Source organism: Saccopteryx leptura, chromosome 6 (genome assembly GCF_036850995.1).
Source record: "Saccopteryx leptura isolate mSacLep1 chromosome 6, mSacLep1_pri_phased_curated, whole genome shotgun sequence".
In the NCBI taxonomy this organism is placed as follows: domain Eukaryota; kingdom Metazoa; phylum Chordata; class Mammalia; order Chiroptera; family Emballonuridae; genus Saccopteryx; species Saccopteryx leptura.
This window is the reverse complement of record NC_089508.1, coordinates 80,594,582-80,617,042: the sequence shown is the minus strand read 5'-3', so window position 1 is coordinate 80,617,042 and position 22,461 is coordinate 80,594,582. Positions and strand designations below refer to the sequence as shown.

The following is a 22,461-nucleotide window of genomic DNA, read 5'->3' as shown; positions in this document are numbered from 1 at the left end:
CAGGGGAGGCAGTCAGACAGACTCCCGCATGCGCCTGACTGGGATTCACCCGGCACGCCCACCAGGGGGCGATGCTCTGCCCATCTTGGGGCATCGCTCTGCCACAATCATAGCCATTCTAGCGCCTGAGGCAGAGGCCACAGAGCCATCCTCAGCGCCCGGGCAAATGCTGCTCCAATGGAGCCTTAGCTGCGGGAGGGGAAGAGAGAGACAGAGAGGAAGGAGAGGGGGAGGGGTGGAGAAGCAGATGGGCGCTTCTCCTGTGTGCCCTGGCCGGGAATCGAACCTGGGACTCCCGCACGCCAGGCCGACGCTCTACCACTGAGCCAACCAGCCAGGGCCACAAGGTAGAAGTCTCAAATTCCCTAATGGGTTCTCTTGCATTTTTACCACACCTTGAAACACACCAGCTTTGCTTTAAATGGTTTTATTAAAAACTGTACCAATTGATGAGGAAGATACACTCTCTCTCTCTCTCTCTCTCTCTCTCTCTCACACACACACACACACACACACACACACACACACACACACACACACGAAGAACAGAAAGCCAAATACTCTGTACAAGTTAAAAAACAATGGGTCCCCATTTCCCTCCCTCTTTCCCTGTTTCTCTCCCAGAGGCAGAGTGCCTAGAACCCAGGGAAACTAATCTGGGATGAACAAAATGCTACATTCTCACTGGGTCTCCCCTGACAGCCCTGGACCTAGGGATGGGGCCCGCTGGGCAATGCCCACAGAGCAGGGAGAGGCACTGGCCACCTGTGCAGGGAGGGGCACTGTGGACCCGGGAGCCCACACAGCTCTGAGCACCTTCAGCCGTGAGGCTGGAGCACCTCTGGAAGGGCGGGGCTTTGTCTGCCATGCCCTCCAGGCTCTAAGTCCTCACCAGCCCTGGGGTGCTGCCCAGCGGCCCCAGGAGGCTTCACAGGCTGACTGGTTAACCACTTCCTAGGACAAGTCTGGCCAGGGTGGCCTGCCACGAAGTGCCACTCTTGCACACAGAGAGGCCCTAAGCTTCCTCTAGCCTGAGTCGCAGCAATGATTCACAGAAGCCCTGAGAGTGGTGGCAATTTAAGTCTTCCAGCTTCTGCTGTTCTCTCCTCTCCTTACCCCTCTTCATCATGTCCCTCCCCTCCCAAAAGACAAGCTTTCATGGGGCAGTGTACTCCTTGCTGACAAGGACAATCAAGTGGCTCCCCAGCCTTCTTCCCACAAGACTTCAGGCAGATGGAGGTTTTAGATGGACGGACCATGCTAATCAACTCCGTCCCTGCCACGCCCAGCCAGGAGCGACCCTTGAACAGGGCTTGGCCATTGCAGACAGTGAGACAAGTCGGCTGGGCCCTTCTGAGCACTTTGAACGTGCGTGCCACATAAGCTTTGGAAACAGACCTACACCCCTAGAGGATTGGGGAGGTCACTGGAAGGTGATCTTTTTCTGCCTCAGATTGAGCAAGAGAGGGCCATGGGGACAGCTCTCTAGCAGCTCAGACTTTGAAGCAGTCAAAGGCAGAGAGGCCAGGCCCAGTTCAACCAGCTGGGGAAGTCAGATGTCTGGCATGGCGAGGGGGGAGGATTTCCTCCCCAGTTTTGTCCACAGGCTCCCAGAAGCCCCTACTCTGGGGCTCTGAATGAGAAAGGTTGTTTTGACCCTGAATAGCAGGCTTCCCTTCCTCCAGGGCATTTCTACAATGGGGAGGGAGGTTTTCGGTCCCTCTCCCACCCCCAACCATCAACAAACCACAAAAACTCCACAAGTCTTCAGTTGGTTACAGGTCAGGACCCAGGTCAGACTCTCCTTCCCTCTAAATCTGATTCTCCACCCCTCATTGGAGACAGCCAAGCCTCTGGGCATGGGGGGTGGGAGCAGGGGGCCCAGGGGGAGGGACCTGTCTCCGTGTCTCCGGAGGCTGGATTTGAGTAATGTTCAGACGCAAGGGGCACAGGGGGAAGCGGCCAGGTCTAGATCACTAGGCCAATTAAAAATAGCCAGCCAGGAGGAACCTCTCTCCCTCCTGGGGCTATTTTGGGAGTTACCTCCTGGGTTTTCTGAGGGAGGAGAAAGGAGGGAGGTTTTCAATTTTGCCCTGGCTTGCTTAGGATAGTAAGTTAGATCTTGGCTCCACAGAAGATGGAGGCGATGCAGTCAGCCCACCTTCCGCTTGGCGCCAAGCTCAAAGTTCAGATGGGCTTGTCAGACTCTGGGCTCAGTTCTCGCACAGGCGCTCCTGGGCCTGGCAGGGTCCCTGAAGTGGATGGCTTTGCCTAGCACCAAAGTCTAGACCATTTATTTGCTCTCTCACTCAGCTCAGGTGGAAAGTCTGCCAAGAGGGGTTAAAAATGGTTGGTAGAAATAATCCTGGTTTTCTTGTGTGCTCCACTCAAGCATACACCAGCAGCCTGCCTATCACAGCCTTGGTCCAGGAGAAGGGAAGGCACCGCACGTCCTCTGCACATCAGAAAGGGGATGGAGACAGGCAGAGAAGGCTGGGTTTCACAACGATTGGCGTGTTCCAGAGCCAGTCCTCGCCTATTCTCTGGGTTTCTTCTTGAAAGCAAGACCCCATCTTCTTAGCAGACAAATCATGGTACACACCCTGAGAATATAATTCTGGCCAAGAAGAGGTAATACCTCCAGAACATCTAAGTAGAACAAAACAAAGGCTTTTGCACAGTTTGAGGTCCTTCTCCTCAGGGCCATTGTGAGCCCGTATGGCACCTTCATGCAAACTAGGAAAGGCACCAGTTCTTCTGGGAAGACACAGCCCTACACAAGGGCATACAACTCAGTGAGCCGAGCTCAGGCTCGATTCTGGCCTCCGTGACCTTCCTCTGCAGGTGCCCTCGTGCAGTGAACAACCCGCACTACTGTACATCCAGATCAATGCTTCCTTCAACAGCACTGAAGACCTCCTCTTTGCTGAATTGGAGGAGCCTGAGCTTGTTCAGATTTGAGAGTCTACTCTGGACTTCTCCAATGTCCTTGGGTAGCCCCGGGGTCTTCTCTGCCCAGAAAATGTATCTTTTCTTTGGGCCTTGCTTCCCTGTTTAGCACCAATGTAATCTTTTCTTACATATGCAAAAATATCATTTACTTTCTAAGCGTCTGGTTAACAGGTGTCTGGTTGACAGATTCTGTTAACCAGAGTCTCCGTCTTTCCAGATTCCCCGTGCCTGCTGTCCGAGCTGGCAGACGGGCTGCTTTCAGTTCTCTCCATTAGTGCCCCAGCAGGGAGAGAGGGCAGTGCAGAGGCAGCTGTGGTCCTGCTGAGCTCCAGAGCATGCCCTTCAGGCCTGGCTAGAAACTGAAGGAAGACAGGAAATGTGTACACACTTTGCCAGTTTTGCACTCTAATCATTGTCTGTTGTTCTAAAAGACATATTTCAGCTGACAAAGTCACTGTGCTGGCTTCTTCCTGTGTCATACTATGTGTGAAAAAGGAACGGGGATCAGGAGGAGGAGGTATGTTGTTTCCAAGGAAACCGAGGGGTCTGGGTTCCTCCAGGGCTGACTCTTCCGGGTGGGACGGCCATGTTTCCCAGTCCCACTGCAGTCCTGCCTCTTCATGCCCTGGGCTCTGACATTGGGGGTGGAATGCAGTCTGTTGCTGGGTCTTTGGAAAGAACAGCCAACAAAGGCACAAACGGCTGGTGACAGCACATTGATTGATTCTTTGGCTCATCCACGGCTGACACCCAGCTAGTTCCAAGAAGCCAGAGATGGCAGTGGTTCTGTACCTCAGGACCAATCCCGGGGCATCCAAGTGGGGCCCGTCAGCTTTGAGGCCTATGCAGAAGCTTGGTTCGTTCTGCAGCGTGTTTGCGGGGTCCTTAGAGCAAGCCAACCCTCCCTGAGGTCTGCTGGAGATGACAGGGGCTGGGCAAGGATCCCTGAGCCCTTGGGGTGGGCAGTGGTTGGGCCAAATGAGAACCCAGACAGAGGCTGACTGGCCTAGTGAAGCTGCCACGCTCAGCTGGAAAGCCCCTGCCAAGGCCCGGGTGGGTTAAAGTGGTGTGACTCGTCTAGATCCGGGCCATCCATGGTGGAAGGCTGACGGGTCTGGTGGAACCAGAAGTGTAATCGGTCTTCCATTGCTTGACTGAGTCCCTGTGGGCAAGCTACAGCCCACTCATCGGAGAACATGACTACCCAGTCATCTCTGACAACTGCTAACTGAAGAATCTGCTTGTCAGAGCCCTTGGGAGGACCCACCATCAGAGATACATGAGCCTCTACTTCAACAGTGTTTGACAAAGGTCCCCATTCCTGGTCAAGGCCCTAAACAGGGAAAAACGTCCCACTTGGGTATGTCTTATGTACACACAGAGATACATTTTTAAGATAAAAACAACAAAAGACAACTTCACAAGACACAGTATCAGTCCTGGCCGATGTCCTTCCTTCCTGTGGAGCCCCGTTCTGAGAGGGCAGCCCAGCCTCACCTGGGACCGGCCCCGTTCCTGTTCTCATCTCCATTCAAGGCCAGGTTGTGTATGAAGAGGAGGATCTGCCACCACATGCGATTTCGGTTCTGCTGGTGCTTGAAGGAAAAAAAAAAAAGTCAGCGCGGCTCCTAAATGCAGCCTTAGATGACTCTTGATCATTTGCAATAAAAGGTCAGATCAACATGTCTGGGGGCGCGGCCCTTTAATCCTATCAGTACAGCAAACTGGGGGGTGGGTTTAAGAGAAGTGGTGATGAGGGAGAGATAGTTAAGTTCTCCAAAAACAATTGCAGTTTTAACATTAAAAAGAAAAGCCCAGGCTCTTTATGTACTGTGCACAGAGGATTAAACTTTTCCCCCGCTTGCAGGATTTTCCAGAGTTTAGCCAAGTGCTGCTTTTAATCAGATTGGCTCCTGAGCCCCTCAAACCTCAGCTGCATGAACAACAAACTTTCTTCAGAAAGAAAGAGAAGTGCCCCCCTCTCTCCTCCCACTCCAAAGTAACACAGAGAACAAGGGGGAAAGGGGGGAGCCTCCATCTGCAAGTGATTTGACACTGTGAAGGTCAAAGGGTTAATCTTCAATTTAAACCACACTGCTGAGGCAGCAAAAATCTGATTTCATCCAGTGCAAACACGCACACAGACAGACACACACACACACTTGTGCGCCCGCCCTCTCTCCCTTCCCAGCATCTCCAGCTCAGCACTGCCCTTTTTATAGCTGCTCTTGACAGTAAGCCATAAATAACCCCTCTTGGAGCGCTTTCCTACTGACTGGAGCCAATTAAACGTTAAGCAAGAACATACTTGAAAACAAAACAAAAACAAAGAATGCACACTACTCTCTGGAGGTTATCCCAGGTCCTACTGTCAGGCAGGGAAGCTGGGGGCAAAGGTCAGGGGCCAGTGCTCACAGGATTGTGGCTGGTGCCCCACCCACACAGGTACCATTTCCCTGGGGCCAGAGAGGCCAGAAGGGGACTGAGGGGTGAGGGAAGAGGCGGTCTTTGTTCTCTCTTTGTCTGCCCAGGCGGGAGCTCTGGGCCCCGGCCCTCTCCACAGGTTTCTCAGTGGACAGGGGAATAAAAACCTAGTGTGCAGAAAGAAACCAGTACAGGCTGGACTTGGACTACGGCAGTGGCCCAGGCAGCAAACATTCATATGTCAAGGGTCGGGGAGCTGGAGCCCCATCTTGGGCTGTTCTTAACCACAGCCCTGGCCACCACCAGGGGACTCCTAGTCAGATAGGAAGAGAACAGGGTAAGTCAGTGGCAGAACTGGAAAGTGAGTCCGGGTCTCCTGGACTCCCAGAGCCTGGCAGATACGTCTGGCCTGCGGCAAGCATGCAGGTTGCTGAGTGCTCTTTCACTCTGCCTTCGGCAGAAGGGAAGAGAGGTGAGGTGTTAGCTCAACTGACCTCAGAGCCCTGCCAACCTAGAACAGAAAGCCCTTTCCCCTGTGGCCCTGAGCCCTTTCCCTTGCGGAAGAGAGACTGGAAAACAACCCAGAAAGGTGGAGGCACAGCCACTGCTGGGAGGGGCAGGGAAACTGGGCTGTGCCACTGAGGAGGCCTGGCAGACTGTGGCCGGGGAGACTGATGGCTTCCTCATGTTTTGTAAACAAAGAAGAGTAAAAAGAGGAAACACACGGCTTAACAAAATCTGGTCACAGTAAAGCAGCGTGAAAATGGACTCAGCTGCAAACCTGAAGACTCAGGCCTGCAGCAGCTGGGCAGAGCACTCTCCCCTTCCCCTCCCAGCTGTGGCCCAGGACAGGTGCAAAGGTCATGTGGTGGAGCAGGAGGAGATTCCAGGAAAAAGACTGGTCCCTGGAGAGGCCAGTCTGCTGGAATTCCCAGTCTCCTCAGGTGCCTGTTTGAAAAGGCCGAGTAACAATAACAGCCATGATCAGAACAATATAGTAACACTGAGTGTGCAAGCCTCTGTTTGGAGTGTTTTACATCTTTTCCTCTGAGTGTGGTCCATGGACCAGCAGCTTCAGCATCACTTGGGAGCTTATTAGAAATGCAGATCTAAAAAAAAAAAAGAAAGAAAAAGAAAAAGAAATGCAGATCTACTGAGTCGTCAGAATGTGAACCTGTAACAAGATCCCCAGGTGACTTTGAGACAGACACAGTATAGTATGAGTAGCACTGCTTTACATACATTAAACTACTTTGGTCCCCTCAACAACCCTGTTGAGGAAGGTTTATATTATCATCCCCATTTCACAGATGAGATCATTGAAAGACTTGGGTAACTTGGTTGCAAAGCTAGTAAGTCTCAGGGACTGGACTGAATCCAGACTATTTGACCCTAGAGCAATTATCACTATGATCCGAGTATATACTTTTCTTTATAGAAAATCTGACCCTCTATTCTCCCCTTCTCTAAATCAGCACAATAGAGAAGGGAGATCACAATTCTATGATTTGGGGCCTGGCTCAATCCCATCCCTGTATGCCTCAGTTTCTCCCCAAATTCCCTTAATAGAGGCCACTGGCTGCCCGGGTAACTTCCTGAGCCTTGAGGTCTCTGGGAATAAGACAAGGCAGCACCCTCACTGCCACCATTGGAGGTGTTGGGAGACCCAGAAACAGCTACGAGCCAGAGAGCGCTGTCAGACAGGAAGGCGGAGGTCTTGCTGGGAAACAGGGAGGCTAGGCACGGGAGGGGGCAGGCAGTCCACCCTCAGGAAGGATCCCGGTTCTGTGCCTCTGCCTGCGACAGACCTCAGGGCTCATAAATCAGCAAGGAAGACTCTGGGCCAGGAATCAGAGGACCTGGCAGTAGGCTGAGCTCTCCCACCAGCCTGTCTGTGAGTCCTCACTCTCCTTACAAGTGAAATGCAGGTTCCCAAATCTGGCTGTGTTACAGAATCCACCGAGGCGCTGCTGTGAACACCGGGTCCACAGGTTTCCCCCAGACCACTGGCTCAGGATCTCCAGGGAAGGGGCCCGGGAATTTATATATTGAACAAGCTCCCTGGGTGATATTTTTTAAATCAGAAGTAACATTTATTGTATATGTTAGTCATAAAAGTAATAGATGGTAACTGCAGAAAATTGGAAAATAACAAGAAATTACAGAAGAGAAAATAAAATCATTCATGATCCTATTGCCTAGAAGAAAATACTTCATGATTTCGTGTTTTCTTCACTCTCTTTCAACCTCTTCCCACCAGAGTAATGACTTGGCCAACTCAGAGGTACACCCTGCCCAGGTGGTTCTAGCCAGGCCACAGACAGGCATTTGAAAACCACTGAGGTGCTTTCCAAGCCCAAGGTTTGGCGATTTGGAGTTTGTCATCCACAATTATCTTCAAGATTACAACTCAGAGCTCCAACAACTGAATTGGTGAGCTTGGTGGAGGGTCTGGGGGCTGGAGAACAGGCCGCCTGTGCAGAGCTGAGCTGGCGGCTGCAGCAGCCATGAGACCAGCAAGAGCAGGCCTGGGGACCCCACAGGCCAGCAGCCTGTTCTCTGGGCATAAGCAGATGCCACACATATGTCACTGAGCCTTCTCCTGCCACAGGGCAGCCCCCACAAGGCCCTTTTCTGAAAGGAAACCAAGAGAATCAAAGAATGCCCTGCTTTTGAGGAGCAACAATAATTTTTTTTTTAATTAAACAAAAGGGCCTGACTCAAAAGAAAAGAAAAAGGACTTGAAGAGAGGCCAGTGAGAGAAACAGTAAGGAGGAAGGAAATGAACATTCACCCGACAGGATGAAGTACACAAAGACACCAGAACACCAGAGAACATGGATACTTGAAGAGACGGTGTGGAGAAGGGGAGAAGGAAGAGGGAACCAGAAAAGAGTGTGCTTGGTCTCTGACTCTAAATATTTGGCGCAGCACCCAGCACACAATCTCAGATCAATGAGTGCAAACCCCAGAGCAAGGCCCAGCAATCCCAGACTCGGCTTGAGCACGCCTCAAAGTATGAGAACCTGCAAAGAGTGGGCATTCCCAAGTGCACAGTCAGGGTGCCCTTAGAGTCAGGGGGCTGGGCTACAGGGCGTGGGAAGCTGACAGGAATTCCAGCTTATCCCAGAAGTACTCAAATTTAGAGTCTAGAGGGTAGGACCAAGGCATGGAGGAAAACAATAAAGGTGAATATCCAAGGGAAGCAGTTCTAATATGGTGGATAAAAATATTCTCTTCATTTGGAAGGGGGTTAAATAGAAGGTAAATGGTAATGGATGGAGACTTGCCTTGGGGTGGTGAACACACAACACCGTGTACAGATGATGTGTTGTGGGATTGTGCACCTGAAACCTGTATAATTTTGTTAAGCAGTGTCACCCCAATAAATTTAATAAAAAGGAAAAAAAATCTCCTCAGTTAAGAGAGTGCAACCAAGCATTAGAGAGAGGCCTATGGCTTTCTTTGACTCAGTCCCACTTTTTCTGCTGTATTCAGGGGATGAAGGCAGTCAGTTGACAAGTGTTCCAGTCAGCCCCACTGTGTGCAAGGCATTTATCCTGTATGACAGGGATCGTGGAGGGACACACACAGGTACTCAATAAGCACACACTGGACTGACTATAGAAAAGTCAGCCTGCAAGATAACTCACTTGTCTGAGGCCAGGAACAACTGATGTCTGGCCAGGTCTTTTTTTTTTTTTTTTTTTTTTAAGTGCTAGCCGTGGTGTCTGACATAGTTGGATTACACAAATCAAACTGTTCCATCCCACGAGGCCTCTGCCCTAAGCACAAAGAGTGCTCCCTGCCCTCCCCAGATAGAACAGATAAGAATCCCCCTCTGCCTCTCCACTTTGGATCCAATTCACACCCTGGGGGGCGAGGGGCTCTGTGTGTCACCAGTCTTCCAGATGCTCTGGCAAGAGCTAATTCACCCCAAAGGATCAGAAGAAGGCTGCACTGTGGCCCTGACTTAAAAGAACCCTGCAAGTTTACCCAACAGATAGCAATTTATTATATCTCCTACTTAGAACAGAATACTTTCTTATCTTCCCGTTTGCTCCTCAAAAAGATCTGGGACATAGGAAGGGCAGGTACTCTCACTCCTGTTTCACTTTCAGGGAAGCAAAGGCTCAGAAAAGTTGCCCTATGTCAGTTCGTTGAGATAGGGGGTTATTCAGATCCCTGACTTCTGACTCCAGAGCTATGTACTTTTACTAAAATATTACAGTGTGTTTATTCACATTATAAAAATAGTATTAACTTTTCAAAGCAAATCACCACTGAACTGCTCCCCTAGTATGTTTAGAGACATTGTTTCCAGACCATTAACTATTTAGTAAGGATGCTGTGGACCAGAAAAAATAAACCTTTCAGAGGCAGAGAGCTAACTGAAGATCAAACAGAAATAAAGCTAAAACTGGGCTGAAATTATAACTGCAGAGCATGCCCTGAAAGCACACTCAGTTTCTTTAAAATGCAGAACTATATATACTCTGCTTTATGGGGAGACACACTCTCTACAAAGTGACACCATCCTACCTTTCCCGTTTACTCTAAACCCCATTCATACTCTAAACCCACCTGCCCAGGTGAAGGAAGGAGACTTGCTGTTGAAAACAGGAATGGAGATAAGGGAGACTTCAGGAAAATTCCACTTGAAGGAAGTTAGGGAGATACTTTTGTTCGATTCAGCAAGCTTTTATCAAGCACCCAACTGTGCCAAGAATTATGAAGGATACAAAGATGAGCAATGTCAACTTTGTCTTCGATTATTTTGCAATCCAAAGGGGAGTAAAGCAAGAACACAGACTAAGTGTGCCAGGAGGCAGAGAGGGGTCAGGGCAAGAAGTGGGTGCTAGACCATGTTCTTGCTTTTCGGCACGTGCTCACTGAGGAGGAGGAGTGGGTGGAGGGGGAAGACTGTGGTTTTAGGATCAACAGATGTATATGGCTTCCACCTCAGCCACTACTGTATAACCTGGGCACGTTATCTCACTTCTCTGAATCTCACTTTCCTATAAGACGAGAATAATGGGGTCTAGAAATACAAGGTGGCTGTGGTGATCAAATGAGAAAAACCTATGTAAAGCAGGGGCCTGGTGGCTGCATTGGGCAAGCTCACCTCTCCTGGGGAGTGCCAGTGGGGCCTGGGCACACTTAGCTGTGCTGAGTCTTCTCTCAACACGCTCTGCTCAACGTTCCCTTCCAGGAGCACTATCTCCTGGACAGACTTATCAAGTCCTTGGGAAATCCCTGACTTCTCACTCGGAGATAGGCCTCAGCAGCCAGGGGCAGCTGGGCTCAGAAGTCCAGGCTGCCAAGCTGAGCCAGGGATTCTGAGCCCCTGGGGCAGCCTGAGCCTAGTGGGCCCACTGTCCCAGAATGATTCTGACCCAGATACCCAAGGAACGAGCAATGAAATGGAAGAATAAAAAAGGAAAAAATACTCCTGGCCCAGAGCTTTCTCAGCTCAGCCAGCAGGGCTGACAGGCCTGTCCATGGTGGAAGCCACAGGCCACCACCATGGCAAAGGGCAGCTGGGGGCCAACAGGTTCTCAGAAAAGACAGGCCTTCCTTTAAAGCAACTGGAGGCCACTGCCTTCAGCCATGTGGGGCTAGCGATTAGAGACACGCTGTGCTTACCACTCAGGTCCCCAGAGTCCTGCTTTGCACTTCCCTGGCCTGGAGGTAAGGGACTGCTGAGGCCCTTGTATAGCTTCCCCCAGAGATGGCTCTGTGCTTCTATTTCCCCCAATCTGAGAACAGCTCCATCAAACTATCAGGCAACCTCTTAAGAGCTCAGAAGGAACCGTGGTGTGTGCGCTCTGGTCAAAGGGGAGGAAGGGAGGAGGGGGCAGGTCTGTTGTGGGTCTATAAGACTGTGGAGAAGGAATCCCAAGGTTCTGACTCCCAACCTGGGGCCTTTGCAGCTGGCTGTTCCTGTCTCCACCTGAGACCCGTTCCCTGGACAGGACAAGGCAAGCAGAACGTGGAAGATAGCTGGACCTTCCCCCTCACCATGGCATTGACTGTTCTCATCCTGGTCATGGAACATGCCCTCTTGGTTGCCAGCAGTGGATCAAAAGGCAAACTAGACATTTTTCATTTTCCTTCTTTCTAATGCCTCTCCCAAACCCTTCCTCACATCACCCGCGAACTCCCCCCCTAAAAAACAAAAGCCAACTTCCATCCCTATGGCTTCCCTTGGTGGGGACAGAATGAACTGTCCATAATTACCAGACCCTTCTCCTAGAAGAGAGAGTAGTCAGGTGCAGATCTGTGTGGGGAACTTGGCCTCTAGTCAGCCACGCTGATGACTCAGAAGCTAAATATAGCGAGCGATATAAACAGAGCCAGCCACAGAGCAAACACAGGGCCCCCAAGCCCTTGCGCTGGCTCTCACGCACAGCAGCTTTTCACGGCCCCTCCCCCAGCCTCACTCTTCCCAGGCACTGTCCTCGGTGGACCTCCCAATCCTGGGATAGAGGCTGGCTCTGTTGGGGCCCTTCTCAATTTAAGGTATATCTCTGAGGCTTCTGCCCAGGGCTGCCCCATCAACCACACTAACAGTCTGAGCTCCAGAAAACCACTTGCTGACAAGGAGAGCATCCCAGAGGGTCAGGAAGCAGTCAGGGGCTCCCTGAACAAAGGATCAGGCTGCTGGCAGAGAAGCTGCTAGTTAATAAACCATGAAAACACCAACTTGGGCACAACTGCCTAAAAAGCTCCACAAGAACTACAAAAGGCAGGTCCAAGTGAAATTCTAAAATCATCCTTTAACACATTTCTAAAAGTGTTAAACTTATCAATACCTTAATAGTTTATATGTCTTATCATTTCCAAAGAGCTTTCACATCAACTCTGCCAAGTAAATATTAGAAACCAAGTCTTGGAGAAGATACGTGATTTGCCTATGAACACAGTACTCACAGGTGACAGAGATCGGATTTGAACCGGGATCTGCCTTGAAGTCTGGATCCTTTCTGTGATATTGCAACTAAAGATGGTTGCAAATGAGTGGCTGAAATTTTTCTAAGATTTCTCTTTCCAGAAAGTCTAATTACTATTCAGGGAATTTCCAAATCTGACTGTTCTGAATGGAGCGAGTCCCTGTCCAAGTGAAAAAGCCATTTCCAACACAAAGAATCCCAACCCTCCTTTAGCTTTACTCAACAGTCTACAGTAGCTACTTTCTCTCTCTCTTTTTCTTTTGAGGATTCTTGGCTTCTTAACATGGTCCCAAAATACCCCCACAAATTTAAAGATGGTGTCATTGGGACAGAAGACTTTCTCAATGGGAGGAGACACCAGCTACTGTCAATTCTAAGGCCCATGCAGGAGAAGACCATGACAGGGGGAATGGAAAGAAGCTGGACTCATCCCTTCTGAAGAGAGCAGCCATGAGGCCAGTGAAGAAGCAAACTTGCACCTCCCCTTCCCTGCAGGAGCTGGACCAACACGGAAATACCAGGACACCCTAACGAGTCTGAGTCAAAGTAGACCACAGTCAACAGACCAAGCGAGGTCACCCGCTACAGCTGGTCAGCTCACAAAGGAGCAAAAGGGGAACCTTCTACCCCAGACGCAGCCAAAGGAAGGTAGAGTGTGTGACCAGGTTTGGAAAGGCTTTTACCTCTACTCATTCTGCCTCTCTCTTGTTGCTTTGGAGACCTAAAAAGCCTAAGCAAGTACCTCCCTGACACCGGTCTGCCAGCCAGTTCCTTGCTGGTTGGTCCAGAGGAGCCACCCTGAACTGATCGCTTGGGTAACCAAGCTAGACCTGCATGTTCTTTGGGAGGTACACTGGGAGGGCTTATGGTCAGCATAAGCTGACACCCTGAGAATCTGCACCCTCTTCATCTGGGGTCACGTTAATGAACTCAATTGCCATAATGACATCCTATAACACACTTACCCCTCATTATGCCCCCTCCTTCAGCTCCACATCTCCTAGGGAGAAGTTGTCCCGATACAGAAAAAGAATAAATGAAGTTCAAACCAGGGACTAAAGGCAGAGCTCACACTCTTACAGGACTGAGGGATCAATGGTCACTGTCTGGCTCTGGACACCATTTCTGAAACTGAAGAAGAAGATGGGCAGGCCCCCTTAATTTCTTACTACCACTTGGGTTGTCTTTCATGGCTCTCTAACCTCAGTCAACAATGACAGGGAATGACCATCACTCACTGAGAACGTACAGGGCCAAAGCCCATAGCTACATGGCTTGTACAGCAACTTTTCTGGACAGGGCAGGTGGAAGAGAGCACAGGTATCAGTGTGATGGGTGGCGTGGGAAACATGAAGGCTAACTAGGATTATAGGGAGACAAAAGCAAATAAGCATTTAAGAATACCTACTGTGGCCTGACCAGGTGGATAGAGCATTGGACTGGGATGTAGAGGACCCAGGTTCAAGACCTCGAGGTTACCAGCTTGGACCCAAGGATGCTGGCTTGAGCAAGGGCTTACTCGGTCTGCTGTAGCCCTATGGTCAAGGCACATATGAGAAAGCAATCAATGAACAACTAAAATGCCACAATGAAAAACTGATGATTGTTGCTTCTCATCTCTCTCCATTCCTGTCTCTCTGTCCCGATCTATCCCTCTCTCTGACTCTCTCTCTCTGTTAAAAAAAAAAAAAAAAAAAAGAAGAAGAAGAATACCTACTGTGTCCTGGAATTTTCACAGGTATTATCTCAAGGTTACTAGTCAAGGTTACTGCCTTGACCAGTAACCTTCACAGTAAAATTCCGTGTTATTAGCTCAAATTTACAGAAGAGGAAATAGTCTTAGCCAGGTCAAGTGACTTCCTGATGGCTAGTAGGTGGCAAAACCAGTATTTAATCTGGGCTTTCTGACTTTCTAGTCAAAGCCTAAAGCCTAAAGACTTTATCTTGAACCACCTCCTCCCCAGGGTCTGTTTTCCTACCTGTAAAGATGAGGGAAGGGAAGAGGGTAAAAAGACAAAGAATAAGACTGTAGGAGTGCTAACAGTACTTTTTAGATATAAAATATTACACTGTAGTTTACATGAAAATCACTCATTTCTTAAAACTAACTGCTAAAAGATCGGCGAGGTGCCACTATCCTAGCCCTTCCTCCAGGATAAGCTCCTGGCAAAGGTCTGTGAGCAGGGTGAGCAGGGAGGAGGGGTGTGAAGCAAGAGGACTCCACAGACAACAAGCTTGGTTCTTTGTAATGGAAAACTTGGAAAAATCAGGCTAGAAAGGCTTCCCTGGCTCGCCTCCTGATACTGCAAGATAGAAAGAGGTAGCCGGCAGGTGAATCAGGGCACAGAAAACTCAGGAGCCGACATGGGGTGAGGTACAGAGAAGGGGAAAACTCTTTTACAGTTAGTTCTCTTGTTTTAGTCCTCCTCCTACCTACCCAGTTAGTGACTCTGCCTGAGATGACAGCATCCTGTCTAGGGCTGAACCATGCCCTCAGAAAGGCAACCCTGGACTGGGAGAAGTGAGGCCAGGCAGCAAAGAGCAAGGTCCAACCTTGGGATAAGGGCTGCCTCCTCCTGTTCAGGAATCAGGAAGAGCGGGCCCTGGGCTTGTTCTAGCCTCTCAACCTACCATATTTCCCCATGTATAAGATGCACCATTTTTTTAAAAATTTGGGGTCTAAAAACTGGGCGCGTCTCATACAGTGGTTGTAGATTTTTTTTACTTGAATTTCCCGCTTTTTTGCGCTTTTTGCGCTCATTGTTGAAGACAATGATTCATCTTCAGACACAGAGGAGGACAGGCTAATGGATGGGAGTTTTGATAGTGATGAGTTGTATGAATTGTATGATGAATAAAATTTGAGTTCATTAACTTTATGTAATACTTTCTTTTTTTCAAATTTCAGGTCCCCAAATTAAGGTACATCTTATACATGGGAGCATCTTATACATGGGGAAATATGGTAGTCCCAAGCATACAGGAGCTCACCAATACATGGGGGAATATTCTGGGAAATACCTGTTGAGAGAGACCAGGTCTGTTGGAAATGAAAAAAGCTGCCTTGCAGACAGTCCTCTAGAAGTGTCTAAGAGACCCACAGCCACTGTGTCCTATATCAGCTCCAACATCAGGACTGGAAGTTGTGAGCTGGACTCAGCCATAGGCCTCTGAGTTTTGTATGCGTCGTGACAGTTTTTGCATACTTCTGAATAATTTCTTAACTGTAGAAAACTGTGTATGCTCTTCTAAAATGTCAAAGGCACCTGACAATAAACATTACATCTCTTCAGTGTACACTATTTGCCCTCTTAGAAAACAGGAAACAACATAGTATGTACAACCGGGGTAGAGTGAATGGGCAGGAAGGCGGCCAAGAGAAAGAAATCAAGAATCAGAGTAAGTCCACATATGGACTGAAGGGGAAACTCTAAGCCAAATTCCACAGAAAAATCAAAGGACTAGAGACTGGAGTTTGGAGTAAGAAGAGGAGGCCAAGCTGCTTATTATCTCATTTTTTTTGTTTTGTTTTTTAAAGATTTTTATTCATTTTAGAAAGAAGAGAGAGAAAGAGAGAAGGGGGCAGAGGAGTATGAAGCATCAACTCCCACATGTTCCTTGACCAGGCAAGCCCAGGGTTTCATACCAGTGACCTCAGCGTTCCAGGTCAATGCTTTAATCACTGTGGCACCACAGGACAGAGTGCCTTATTATCTAAGCATAGGGCCATCCTCCCTTCCTGATCACTAAGGGACTGGGAGAGCCACCAGGACCAGTTCTAGATTCAAATTTTTCTCAGAACTCCTTGGCAGAAAGCACTAATATTCCCTAACTCCTGATGGCCTGTTCTCAGGAGACCCAAAGTAGATTTCTCTTCCTCCTAGTGCTGGTAATTGATTGGTCTTTGAGTCAAACCTACTACTACCAACAGGCCTCCTGTGGTCACCTGAAGTGACCCATCTAACCTCAAGGTCTTGCCCAATCATGATGTTATTTATTTTCCTGATTTCCAAACAGACAGATAAGACAAACTAACAGACAGACCAAAACGCACACATACACACACATCTTGAGGGCCAGGGATAATGTCCCAGAGGTAGGGAATGTGCTCACTCCCAGGGGGTGCGCCTCTGCTTCGGAGGTGGTTGTACCAGCACGGACCAGCCTCAGGCTCCTCTCACTGCCTTGGCAGCCATCCAGAAAGTCAGCCCAGAGAGGAAGGGTTAAGTGCCTGGAGGCTGCCCAGACAGGGCTGTAGAGCAGGGCAGCCTCCAGCCCGTGGCATGAAGGTTCTTCCAGCACGAGCCTGCCAGCCGCCGCCTTTGTTGATGGACTCAGCCACATGCTCCACTGACATGGGGTGCCCCGCCCTGGCGGGGCTGGTGCCAGGCTGCCGGCCAAGCACCAGCCTAGCACCCGGCCGGCCGCTGGTCTGGAGCGACTCTCTGAGGTACACGCTCCGGAGTCCCAGGCACCAGTTCCCAGACAGAGACAATGAGGAGCAGCCTCTCCAGCTGGGAAGTGTCAGGTTACAACCGGTTCCACCACTTTCCCCCACTCAGGCCCATCTCTCTGCCTTGGTTATTTTGGTTTCCACTGCACCTCAGCCAGGCACCCTCAATTATCCAGTTTCACCGTAGCACCCTAAAATTCTTCCCTTAAAGTCTGTAAGGTACAATCTCCCAGCCCTGGCCTCAAGAAGACACAGTTGGTCAAGCAAAACTCTAAAAAACCATCCCATTTTCCAGGAAGGAGGGGTGGTAGCATCTCCCAACAAAACACTCTATGGAGCCTGAGCTGCGAGTGGGCAGATAACCAACTTGGAGCTCAGAGATGAGGGTAGGCGTGCTCATCCAGTAGGGCCCATCCAGTCTCAGGAATCACAATAGTCAAGGCCAAAACTCTGGGACCATATCCTTGAGGTCTGGCAAGACAAAGTTACAAAGGCAGGCCCCAGCCCCCAGCCCCAGCAGACTCAAACCTTGCCACCCTCCACCCTACCCCAAGGTCCCATGCCTACTTGCTGCATATGAAGCTGATGAAACTGGTCTGCAATACACTGAAGCTTTCTGGCAATCTGTATCTCTGCTCGATGTTGCCACTGTCCTTCAGGGGGCTGCTCACCAAGGGGCAAGCCTGCAGGGAAACTGGCAGGGAGAGGGAGCCGGTAGCCAGCATTGCCTGCAAAGACAGAGGGCCCACATCTCAGTATCCTCCACAACTGCCCCTTTCTCCCCATGTCTAACACTTCTGGAAGAGACCTGGGACCGAAGCCTTATCAGGGCAGGCTGGCAAATTTGGACAACCTGACTTGCTTGCTGCCTAAGTGTATACAAGTCGATGCTGGGAGTACAAAAGGGAATGGTCCCGGCCTTTTCTTCAGTTCTCCATTCGCCGCAGCGCCACAGCAGAGTAATATGTGTGGGTGAACTTGCCAACCTTCTGTCGTTATTTACCAAGCTATGCTTGACCATAATTTATTATTCATGTAGAAGTAGGTTGAAGCTCTTCTCTGGAAAAGCACTGGAGGCAGCTCTCCAGACTTCCTGGGTTGCACATAGCAAGGGATAGAGAAAGAGAAAATAAAAATGTATTTTCGCTTTTTAGTGCTGAGGAGGAAGGCTGATCTCAGGTTCTAAAGCTCTGGGCAATGGTACAAAAACTAGGGAGAGAAAACTCATCAGACGCACAGAAAGCCAAGTTCCTCTCTGGAGGCAGCCCCAGGCAAGACCTCCAGTTCAGAGCTCCACGCTTACCAATGCTGCAGTCAAGCTGCCACTAGGGGCGCCTGCCTGCCTCTTCCCTCCGTTCCCTCTTCCCGCCAGAACTGCTGTGCCAGAATTACCCTATGGATCAGCTCCCTCCAGGCATAACTGCAGCATCTCCTCAATCAGACACAGCAAGATAGCCTCTGAACCTTTCTCCTCCCTCCGTTAAGCTACTGTGCTAAAAGAAGAAAACAGACTGTGTGTCTAAACTGCCCTTTTACCAGAGGAGGGCATATTGCTCATCAAACCATTTATATCCACAAATGAAGGGGTCTTGTCCTACTGAGTCTTGGAAACAGCCCCTGTGTTGGCATTCAGCCTATGTAGTCTCAACCTCTTTTTCCAGTTCCCCTTCCAAGCACAGAAAGTCCCAAGTGACGACTGGGGGCCACCTTCTGCCTTCAGGAACCTTCTGTCCCAGAATCAGCTGGGTTTTCCCCTTCAGTGTCAACAGCAAGTTACACTGATCCCCCAGCCTTCTCCAGAGCAACACTAGCCACTTTACAGAAGGTACATCATACCAGGACACAAAAGGCTAGACCACTCTATGGGCCACGGGATGTAAAAGCTGGGGCTTGGGTACCCTCTCTTCAACCCAATGAGACACCATAGACCCAAGGATTCCTCCAGAAATGGACAAAAGAACAGAAATAGCGGCAGAGAATTTGTCCTTCTTGGTGCTCAAGGAGCACAGGTAAAGAACAATGACAAGTAGAAAGGCAGCAGGTAAGAGTGGAGGAAATCACTAGCCCCTGCTGCTCAGTTTGGGGAAGGAAATAATGAAGGGCAGGTTTGGGGAGGGAAAGTCCCCTCTTTTCCCCAATTCTCTATGGAGACTCTCTCTGAGGAGTCCTGAGGCTAAGAGCACTCACCATAAAAGAGTCGTTGGGGTTCCTCGGTCACCCCACAAGGCAGCATGACACCCTGGCTCGGGGAGGCTGGACTGAGGGTCTGGGTGGCCTTGTCTTCCTGGCTGGTGGGTCGAAGCCCAGGGCCACAGCAGTGGGTGAGAGGGAAGAGCTGCAGACGGCTGAGGGGGCAATCCAGCTGGCTCTGGGCAAACAGGTCAGCAGAGGGCAAGCTCCCCGGCTGGGTCCCCAGCTCATCCTCTGGCTGAAACACATCATCCTCCAGCTCTTCCACACACTGAGGTGGATCCATCTCCCCTGTTAGGGCGTAATAAAGCATCCAGGATGCTACCCCCTTCCAGGCCAACTCTGGAGTGGGAGTCCTGGAGGGGGGTGTCCTCCTCTACCCATCCTTCTCCCCTCTTCTCCGTTCTTATCTGGGGAAGTAGAGCCAGGTACTGATGACTGATAACCTTAATGATATAATACTGCCAACGGTGACACCCGTCTCCCCAGATGTGGACTGCCTTACTGTTCAAGGACTCTCTACAACTCTTTCCTGGGACCACCCAGAGCCACCCTCCCCTCAACCTTCTTCTTCTGACCCAGCTGGTCATGATCATGAAGTTTGACTGCTACTGACTCTGAGCAATAGCAGGGGTATGATCAGCTGCTACAAGCACTGAGGGTACCTGGGGAAATGTCAACAAGACTAGCCTCTGTGAGTGGCTGTGGGAGGGCAGAAGGGTGCTGTGACTGGCTGTACACACAGCACTCACAACACTGTTTCTCACTCACTGCCCTGAGTAACCAACCACCAAATTTGAGTTGAGTTCCAGGCTCAGCAGCAAAAACAAAAGCTAGCCAGCAATCCTAGGGCAGCCAGGTTCCCTCCAAACCTGCTAAGCCCCGCCCAACTGCTCATCTACTCTCGTCTCCACCCCCAGCTTGCTCAACACAACAAACAGGCTCCCTGGTGTGGTAAGAGTGTGTCCTGGGAGAGAGAGGGAAGGAAGACCCAAGTTAGTAATTGCAGCTGCCCTCTCAGCACGGTAGAGCTGTCTGCCCACCATAGCTTGGCTTAGAGGGTAGGTCCAGCAGCCAGCAATGTTGCCAGCCTCCCCAACTCACTAGTCTCCAAGACTTCAAATCTCTCTCCACAGCCCACCATTCCTGCCAGTGCTGAACCTGAGATTAGTACAACCTGCCTCACAGGAGGAAGTGAAATTTGGCCCTTTCTCTGTGACCTCACTCACTGCCTGTACTACTCAGGTTGCTGATACGAGTTTCTTGGTAATAAAGAAGTTCCTCTTGCACCACCTGATGACTCTTGGAAGTCTGATGTTGGAACCACCTAGCATCTTGAGTTCCCAAGCCAGGCCCCTACAGACACACACTAGGAACCCTATAGAGCCCCTGGAGCAGCCAGAAGCAACCACTTAAATGGTTAAGGATACAGAAAGACCATGTTTGTCACTGCCAGATTCAATTAGAGATTCCCTGGGAATTCTGCTTCCTCTTGCCTTTGAAGAAGCCAAATGGTCTCTGGGTCGATAAGGTACTTAAAGAAATCTCAGTTAAAATTCAGAAATCCTGGCTTTTCCAAATGCAAGCTGTCTCTTCAGTTGTTGATTGCTTCAACCCTCTCTCCATCCCATTTAGTCCTATCTCCGCCCTCTTTCCTGGAGAGTGAGAAGATGCCCACTTGGATGGCAGAACAGGTACCTGGTATTCCTTTAATTGTGTTTCCCAAAGGGGGGTTGAGACAGGAAAACTCCAGCTTTTCAGCACCAGGAAACAAAGTTTCCTACTGAAAAGACTGCTGTCCTGCCAGTCACCTGGCAGGGACTTCCCTCCTGCCCTTCAACCTCTTCTCAGCAAGCTGGCAATCCCAACTTAAAAGGGGCCCTCGACAGCCAATCACAAGCAGAACTCATTGTCTTGGTTCTTCCTTTGATGCCCACTACCTCCTCCTCCCCCTCCCAGCAAAGCCCCAAAATTCAACCTTTGCTTAGACTGGACGTGGGGGAGGTACAGCCAGAGGGTGTGGCCCTGCCAGCCAGAGGACCCTTCCCACTCTCTACCTGAACTGCAGGTGGCAGCCTCGGAAGGGGTGTGGGCAAGGTCAAGTGTAAACTGGGATACAGTAGAGACCCTCTTCTCCTCCCTCCCCAGAGTTGAAGAGGTTATGTCCAAACCTATAGGAGGAGCACTTCCTGAGAGCACTACTAGGGAAGGTTTTACACCTAGCAAGGGGAACTAATGCCCTCAGCAGCTACCCCAGCCCCATGGGCTCTGACAAGGATGCTCAACTTAGTAGACTCCTCCTCCTAGAAAAGGGCAGTAGACAGACACTCTGAACCTCCACGACAGCCTAAAATCTGGGAACGCTCGCATACACACATTCACTTACTCACTCACACAACACACAGCAGACCTGGGTGACTCCAGGAGAGAGTTTCGGCCTCCGAGTCGCGATGCCAGGGCTCCGCGCCAGGGTCCAGCGTGACGAGCACTCGGGGGCTTGGCGCCCAGACTCAATTGGGAAGGAGGGAAAGCCCAGCTGTTAAGGAGAGGGGCCTTCAGACTCCGCAGGGAGGCAGGACGCCCCAGAACTCCCTGCACAACACCAAGTAAGATCCAGAGGCCGGGCCGTTCTCTGGCGCCCAAGTCGGTTCTGCAGCGCACCGCAGGTTCCTCCCCTGCACACCTGAACCCAGCTCCTTGGACTCTCAAATACTACTCCCCCCAACTTGCCTCGTGGAGAAGCGCACTGAGATGTGGGTCCTGCACCCGGTTCCTGTAGCCCAGCGCCCCAGTCCTTCATGTTCACCCCAAACACCCGCAGCCCAACCCTTCCCGGGCCCCCACGCGCAGCGCGACTCCACTCCCCACTTCTCCGAGGAGGTGCGATCCAACTCGGCCAGGCTCCCGGCCGCCCGGGCGCTCACCGGGCTGTTGCGGGAAGCGGGAGACGCGAGCAGGGACCGCAGCCGCAGAGGGCGGGCGGACGCGGGAGGAGGCCACTCAGCACCGTGTGTTATTGTTTCCAAAATACGCCCGCTCCGGGCATCCCGCAAACAGCTGATGAGGCCCCGCCTCCAGCGCGTCACGCCAACGGCTGGCCAATGGTGAGTGGAACCCCAATCCCCAGCTAGGCGGCTGCCAGGGACGGTCAAGAATGTGCGAACCTTCCCTTGGAAACATTGCAAGGGGCCGAGCAAAATTCTGACCCGCGCCAGAAACGCAATTGGTGCCTTGTTGTCCTCGCAGATTCGGTTCCTAACGGGAAGCACGGGAGAGTCCCTGAGCCCTTTCTACTAAGAGCGAGCGCGGGGACGCCAAAGTGACTTTTGTTTTCTTTCTCGGGAATAGGCTGAATAAATACGGCGTCTAGACAGTGAGGGGAGGAGAAGGCGGAGAGCTTCTACACGCAGCTAGAAACAGTGTCCAGTGGGTGCAGGTGCGGGTCTCCGTGGATTCCAGCCTGGTGGCAAAGCAGCTTCCCGCTTACCG

General features: G+C 50.7%; 1 protein-coding gene across 3 annotated transcripts; it reads right to left on the bottom strand.

Moving 5' to 3' along the window:
- Window positions 1-313: 313 nt before the first annotated feature.
- On the bottom strand, window positions 314-22,037 carry BMF (Bcl2 modifying factor). Of its 3 annotated transcripts, none has more exons than XM_066341828.1 (5): window positions 21,897-22,037; window positions 21,383-21,508; window positions 18,970-19,263; window positions 17,350-17,510; window positions 315-4,547 (listed from the first exon to the last, which is right to left on the bottom strand). In XM_066341828.1, exons 3-5 carry the CDS (start codon window positions 19,256-19,258, stop codon window positions 4,446-4,448), a joined length of 552 nt encoding a protein of 183 aa, XP_066197925.1. In that variant the 5' UTR covers window positions 19,259-19,263; window positions 21,383-21,508; window positions 21,897-22,037; the 3' UTR covers window positions 315-4,445. The 3 variants fall into 3 exon arrangements, with proteins under 3 accessions (XP_066197927.1, XP_066197925.1, XP_066197926.1); XM_066341829.1 differs by lacking the exon at window positions 21,897-22,037 and adding an exon at window positions 21,703-21,886; XM_066341830.1 differs by lacking the exons at window positions 21,383-21,508; window positions 21,897-22,037 and having other exon boundaries at window positions 314-4,547.
- Window positions 22,038-22,461: the final 424 nt, after the last annotated feature.

Bases quoted from the DNA above. Each gene is read 5' to 3' on its own strand.
- BMF (XM_066341828.1), bottom strand. From the start codon at position 19,258: ATGGATCCACCTCAGTGTGTGGAAGAGCTGGAGGATGATGTGTTTCAG. The intron at 17,511-18,969 runs GTGAGTGCTCTT...CTGTCTTTGCAG, and splicing joins ACCCCAACGACTCTTTTATG to GCAATGCTGGCTACCGGCTC. The intron at 4,548-17,349 runs GTAGGCATGGGA...TTTTCCTTCAAG, and splicing joins ATCAGCTTCATATGCAGCAA to CACCAGCAGAACCGAAATCG.